Raw genomic sequence first — 7,704 nt, forward strand, 5'->3', positions numbered from 1 at the left:
ACTGAAAAAAGTGTCTTCTTTTAAAATGTATCTTCCATGCAAAATTAATTTAGGTGGCATTTCAGGAAAAGTGTACTTATTAGCTTATTCTTTATTCACAGTGGTCTGCAGCCCTGGAACTTATAACCCCCGTGATGGACTTCACTGCCTTCAGTGCAATACCAGTATGGTGTATGGAGCAAAAGCATGCTAACAGACCTTTATTTTAAGATCCTAGGTGGTTTATTAAACACAAAATTATTTTTTGTAGTATTAACAAATAATAAATCAATATTATGCCAAAATTAAATGTATTAGATTATACAAAAAAAATGGAGAGTCATCATTTTAATCAAACACTGTAAGTTCAAGTGCTTTCTAAGGTGAGATCATTCTGTAATCCTCATCTATTATGCCAGGACTACATATGACTCTAAAATATCTTTTGTATCATTGTGTTTAAAAATTAGATTCAAATATATTATATTGGGCTACCCCAAATTTTTTCAGAATTTGAAAAAATATCCCATTCTGCCTTTACTATATGTAGGCTAGATTTAGACCTCCGTATTCTTCTACAAACAACTTCATTTCAGCTTGTTTCATTCCTTTGATTTAATTTTATGGGGTTTTATTCCTTCTACTTTAACCTTTCATAGTTGAAAGTCACTTTTAAATGCCTGGAAGTCTTATTATTGCAATTTTTAGCCTTTATTGTATAAGGCCTAGCCCCCAGCACACTTTGGGTTTTTAATATAGTTCAATTTGGCAGTCTTAAGTGTTTGTAGTTTAAAGGCGGGTAAGTTACCTTTTTAACCTTTTAGTGTGGTGTAATCATTGCATATGCCTAAATTAACATTTGAATGTTCTCAGTAGGCATGCAGAAAGAGAGAGAGAAAGACTAAGCTATTTCTTTTGCATACAACACCTCTACAGAAAAGAATCAAACAAGTATCAAAAACTTTGTTTCATTTCCTTTGCTGTTAAAATGAGTATTACATGACAGATATTACTGCCACTACCACTACTACTGACCCTTTTTCACTTTGGGATATTATATTTGAATATGGATAATTGTCCAAAAATTTAAATATTTAAATTCCATGAAAAACACACAAGTAACTTACAAAATTAGTAGTCTCAATTTTCTAATTATAGTTTTATTTATATTTGCATCAACTTTGCTGTCTCCTTTTCGTTCCCTGTTTTGTTCTTTAAATTTCTTCTCTTAGAACATAAACATTTATAAATGGTAAATATATACAGGTTTAATCTAGGCAAACTGTGCAATACTCTGACGGGAATTTCACTAGATAGTTAATAAACCTCTTGTTTGGACATCACTTGACAAATGTAACCTCAGATTCCTCACACAAGTACAAAGGGAAGAGAAATGACATGTAACTATGTTTCTTTTGCAGTCCCAGTGTGTGTGTGTGGTTTTCTTTCTTTTTTAAATCTCTTTGGACTTTCATAACTATGATGCAATTGTTTTCATAGAATTTATAGGAGTTTTTCAAGTGTCTTCTTTTCCCTAATAAGTTATATATTTAACATTACACCATTTGGCTGACTAAACTGTTCTTTAAGTAACAAACACATGTATTCGCTAACTAGTAAAAGGCCTATTGAATCTTTCAGAAAAACCAGTGCAACCTCCTTAATGTTTTCAAATTTCTTAATTGTATAATATGATGAATTCAAATACATAGGTTTTCCTTTTAACTTTCTAAGTTTGGCTTACTTTTTTCCTATTTTTAAACAGTGTTGAGTAATTTTGTAAAAGATACGTTTTTCTCTGATATGAATAGCACGAGATCAATAGCTAGTCAGTCTGAGAAAGCAGGGGCAGTTATAATGGCAGTGATAGGTAAAAGATCAGAGTCAGATCAAGGTCATATAGGCAGTCTGGGATAAGGGTAGACAAAAAGGAGGTAGAAGATCAGAGGAAGTTATGAATATTTAGCTTGTGAAGGCAGACCAAAAATATAGTCACACAAATATCGGAGGGCAGAACAAATTAAGATTAAGAAAGAGAACAATTGGCAGAAACTGAAGCAGAGGAAAATGCAGGAGAAGAAAGGGAAGGATTTATTGCTTCTCTTTCTGCGCTACCGGAGTTAAGTGCTCTTTGCTGTATTTGTGCTCTGTTAAATGTTCTTTTTGCTTTATTTATGTTTCATTTTATTATTTATTAAATTTATTGTAGTTAATTGTGCATTTTTCTTTCTCACATTCAGTGTTTACTAGGTTATTTGTAGCTTCCTAGCCTTCTGCCTAAAACACAGAAATGTGCTTAATTTAAAAAATTAATAGATTATTGAAGTTCTGTGAATTTAAATATTTCAGTAACTAAGACAGATGTTGCTTCTATTATATTAACAGATATGACATAAAATGTCAAAAGTTGTTTAAAGTGATTACAATGTATATGATAAATCATAAACTAACCTCTAAGATTACTGTCATAAAGCAGTGTTAACTGTTGCTCATTTTTGTGTCAAATAATATCTTACTTTTATATAATGCCTTAATTTTCAAAAAAACTTTTTAAATTACATAATATGATCTTTACATCGACCTCTGAAGTTAGCAGGGTAAATATGATTCCCATTTTCTGTTTTATTACTTAGAATTTTTTTCTCATTACAGATTTTCAATATGTGTTTTTTGGTAGTAGACTAAAAGAGCCTTACCGAGTTTGGTCCAGTAATCTCATTTACAAAAAAATTATCCCTAGGAATAAATCAGAAATCAGATGAAATATTACTTAGCAATGGTATTATTCACCACATTAAATATAATAATGAAAAAGAAATTAGCATAGATACCTACAAGAGAGTAACGGTTGAATAATTTATGCTATATCTCCACATGATAGGAAGTTATTGTACCATTAAAATCACATTTTCAAATTATGAATTAAGGTATAATATATATATTTGAATATATATGAATATGAATTTTTCTGTAGTATTGTTTAAATTTTTTAAAACAAATGCACCAACATGTTGACAATAGTTCTCTCATATAATGGGATCATGTGTGAGTTTTCACTATATTTCTTGATGCCCTTTGTTTCCCGAAAATTCTGCAACAAAATGAATTACTTTCAAAATCTTGGAAGGAATAAACATACTTTAAAATTGTTTTTTTAAAAGGGAGCAATTTAGAAAAGACATTATTACTATCCTCCCCAACATTAATTCACTTTTCCCCTTCTTCCTAATAACAAAGTATCAACTTTGTTTTCTCCAGAGAATGATCCTTTTTAGCCAGTCAGCACATGCCTTTTTCTGGCAGCTGCTTTCTTGTAACCATGAAGTGACCTGTCCTGAGTGTGAAGCCAGTACTGAGGACACAAAGCAGAGAAAATAAAAGAACTGGGCCCTTTATGATGATGTTGAATAATAGCCCTTATTGTATCTGGATCTCAGCCACCCCTGGGCTTCCCAGTTATTTGAGATTAGAAAGTTCCTTTTGTTTAACCAATTAGATTTTCTGTTACTTGCAGCTAAAAGCATCCTAATTGATGCAGTATTGGTAACAGGGAATTTGTAAGATAAAGGAAATTAGAAGAGAAAAATGCCATATATCATTTCATAATCCAGATATAAATATTGACATTTTTTGTAAATTTCCAATTTTTGTATTTTTATTCATGCTATATGTACCATTTTGCAGCCAGTATTTCCCTTAATATTATCCTCTGTAGTTCCATATTATTTTATTCACTTCATTAGAATAATTGTATTGGCCATAATATTTCATACATTTCAGTAAAAATACTGTAATATGCTTAACCATTTCTAATTGTTGGAGATTTCTATTGCTTCCAAATTTTTACTTTTGTAAAGAGCATTGCAGTTAACATCTTCTTCTTCCTTAAGTCTTTTTTCTACTAAATCCCCAGAAGCAGATATTTATAAATTTCTGGACCGTTTGCCAAATTTCTTTCCTAAAGAAATGTACCAATTTACAGTTCCAATAATGAATGTACCAGAGCATATATTTTACTGAATTCTCCCCAACATTTAAAAATTATTAGTTAATTTGCTATATGGAAATTGTTTCCATTTTATATTTCCATTTTTTGAGTACTAGTGAGATTGAACTTTCCTCAGATAATAATGCTGCTGCTAATACTAATGCTAGTTATTTGTTGAGTGCTTATTTTAAAGGTTTTGTTTGAAAGAGCCACATAAATTTTCATATTTATTTTGTCCAACTCTGATTTATAACTGTTATTTCCATTTCATATACAAGAAAAATGAGTCATAATAATTTAATACCTCCCCCAACTTTACACAGCTGGTAAGTGGTAAAAATGTGTATCATTTAGGATTTGGTTTTGCAAGTTACAGAGAGCTCTAATTCTAATTCAGCACTGTTTTCTTTTCTCCCCGCCCCCCACCCTCACATAAATCCAGGAATAGTCAGTTTCGAGCTGGTGCGGTATCTCTACAATGTCATCCTTACTTTAGGCCACTTGTACTTTTTTTGCCCTACTATCCTTAATATACACAGCTTTTGTTCTTATGGTTGTGGGTAGCTGCTACTTCCAAGCTTTCCATTCAGAATTGGAATTTGCCTTCCATTCAAAAAAAAAAGATGAACATCAAAACCCTTTTCAAGGACTTTTACATTATATTGAAATGAATAATTCACATAACCTTCCTTACATGTAAGAGAAGATAGGAATTGATATATTTATTTTTTATTTTCATTAGTAGAGAAGGGAGTTTAAAAAATATTGACTTGGAATGGATGTTGAATGGTTATCTTCCTAAAGATTATCCCATTAACTACTCTACATTAATATATGCTCTTCACCTCAATGTTCTACATTCAATATACTCATCCCTTCCCCCAATTAATGAAACCTCAAACTCTGATCCAGTTACTATATACAGTTGAAGTTCCAAATCATGGATAACTTGTACAACACATCAGTTCAGGGTACCTATGGTCTAAACAGGTCCTCTACCTCCAACTTCCCCAATATAAAATTTATAAAAAGGAAAAAGCGTAAACAGTAAAAACTCTAATTCAAAAAAGGAAGGAAAGAGAAATACATTAGTCACCTCTCCAGATGGACAAGATTTAGTGAGATCTTCCTGCTATCAAACTGGTATTCATTCTTAGGCTGTCCTCCTTGTTCTAACCTCTGATATCTTCCTTATACATTATATTCCGCTTTCTGGAAGCTGTGCTATAGTGTCGTTCACTTTCTGTTGTAATTCAGGGATCTAGGAACACTCAAAGGCTGTTATTGGCCAGAATTGGATTTCCATGGCAGTACCTTTGTATTGTGCTGGACAGTATTGTTGTGTCATCATGGTTGAGCATGGAGACAGATGTAGAGGTGCCTCAAGGGCTCCGCTGTCCTCATCCTCCTCTACTCTGCATCCAGCTCATCTTCGTGCTTACTGGCCCTGCAGACCAACAGTGACCTCAGGCGTACCACTAACTACTTGGTGTACGCAGAAAGGGTTTCACCAGAGGTGGCATTTTAGTTTCTATGGACCTGTCCTTCCACATCTAATTCCTATTTTTAAAATTTCCTTATTCTGATAAGACTTACAGATATTAAGATAAATGTTACCACATTGCCAGTGGTAAATAGAACATTGATGATTCATGACATTCAATGGTAGAAAATTACTAAAATTATCACCCATAGTCAGCTGGAGTACAAATGCCTACAGAAGGCAAGGATTTGGTGTCCAAGTAGCAGCTGAGTTGTACATTTTAGTGAAAATTAAGAGTATAAGTACCAGGTTGGGTTGGTTGCTTCTAAATGCACTAGAAAACTTAGTGAAAGAAAATGATGAGTTCAGGGCTTTAAAAAACCAGCAAGCTCCTATAACTGCCTTGAAGAAAGCTCTTTTCTTCTGTATCCACATGAGTTTCCTGTAAATCTAAATTCTAATCCAATGGCAGGCTGAATCACAAAGCAAATTGAATCCACAGCCTAATAAGAATTTCATGTTAAAATTAGGACATTGATTACTAAAGAAAGAGGAGGACCCTAAAAACAGAGATGAGACTATCAGGAAGATTCCGTTGACATTGAGGGATCTTAAATCTAAAATTCTGCCACGTTTCCTTTGCCAGTAGAAGCCACTCTTCTGCCCACTGTGAGTTTAGTCTTTCCCTTGCCTAAGGAACTTATTATGAACTCTTGAAATTATTGCCTTGCCTTTATGCTCCTCATGAATCATCATCATTTCTCATTGCTTCTGAACTTGAATCCTGGCAGTACCCCCAGGTGGAGGGAAGTGGATACCAAGTGTTATCTACTATACACATCAAAAGAATTGCAAGTTTGTTAGTTTATATCAGAAGATATCTGGGATATATCTACAGTGTGGAAGACATATTCTTTGGTGACCACAATGAATTACTCTCTTGAGTCATCTCCTCCCCTTTATTGCAGATGGAATCTGTAACTTGATTCAAGACAATAGAATATAGTCAAAGGAAGAGTCACTTGCATGATTACATAAGGCTCTGTATTATCAGACTGGAACAAGAGATTCTTGTTGGCATTAATAAAGTAAGCTGCTGTGTTTTGAGAAGGTCTCTGCGAGGATCAAATGGCAGGGAGTGAGCTGCCCAGGCCTCTAGGAGCTGACAGTAGCCCCTCGCTGACAGCCAGGAAGATAATGGGAACCACCGTTCTAAAACTGCAAGGTGTTGAACTCTGCCAACAACCATGTGAGCTTGGAAAAAGGCCTTGTGCTTTGGAAAGAAAGGCAGCTCAGCCAATACCCTGACTGAAGCCTTGTGAGACTCTGAGCAGAGGACCCAGTTAAGCCATTCACATACTCCCAAACCTTTAGAACTGTGAAATAATAAATGTTTGTTGTTGTAAGCCACTAAATTTATTATAGATGAGTAGTAAATGAATACATACGGAGGTGAATCCCAAAGGTGTTAAATCAAAATGGAAGAAATATACTGTTGACTTGTACTTAATTTATTGGTATGGGTGTAGTTACCAGAGATTCTGGTCTCAATGTGTTAGACTGAGTAGTCGTACATAGCGCTAAAAGTTTGTTCAGTCGTACATAGCACTAAAAGTTTGTATCAGTTGAGTAAAATCTGATACCAACAGTGGATTACACTGAATGAAGTTGAGAAGCCAGACCTTAACTTGGTTTACGGAGTAGAGTATTGAAAGACTGAGAGAGACTGGAATCCTAGAGTGGATTTTTTTTTTTTTTTTTTTTTTTTAATGTAAGACCTGTTTGCCCACCATCTATTCTGACCCCTGATGGGTTTAAAGGATATTTCTTTCACAAGGGCTTGCAGAGATACTTTGGTGAAGTCTCTGTGATGGCAGTTCTTTGCCATCCAATACTGGGAGTGGGAGATGCTGACATTGAAATGGACTCGGTGAATCCAATGGAGATGATGAGAGCTAGGAGTGAAGGCTAAGAGGTGAGCAGAAACAAGGTGGGCATCAGGACTGAAGCAAGAATCAGAATAACTTGATCTGCAGAGATCTTTGGCATGGGCTAATGGTGCCTGGCATCCCTAAGACTGAAAGAGATACAGCGTACTAAAGTCTCACTTGATTTTTATAAACAGGAAAGCTCTTGGCTTGTTGAAAAGAATCCTGACTTAAATCACAACAGTGGAGACTCATGGCTTCTTAGCTAGTTCCCAGACTTGAACCAATTTACAGACCCAGAGGTGTTTGTACCTTGAACAAAGTGT

General features: G+C 34.4%; 1 protein-coding gene across 1 annotated transcript in view; it reads left to right on the forward strand.

The window, feature by feature from the left end:
• The window catches only part of LOC119535080 (zona pellucida binding protein), a 167,879-nt gene extending 167,686 nt beyond the window's left edge, over window positions 1-193 (forward strand). Inside the window, exon 8 of the mRNA XM_037837598.1 lies at window positions 102-193. Within this exon, the coding sequence (XP_037693526.1) occupies window positions 102-193 (92 nt within the window). The remainder of the gene's footprint in view (window positions 1-101) is intronic.
• The last annotated feature ends 7,511 nt before the right edge of the window (window positions 194-7,704 follow it).

This window comes from Choloepus didactylus, chromosome 5 (genome assembly GCF_015220235.1).
Source record: "Choloepus didactylus isolate mChoDid1 chromosome 5, mChoDid1.pri, whole genome shotgun sequence".
NCBI classification, from domain to species: Eukaryota; Metazoa; Chordata; class Mammalia; order Pilosa; family Megalonychidae; genus Choloepus; species Choloepus didactylus.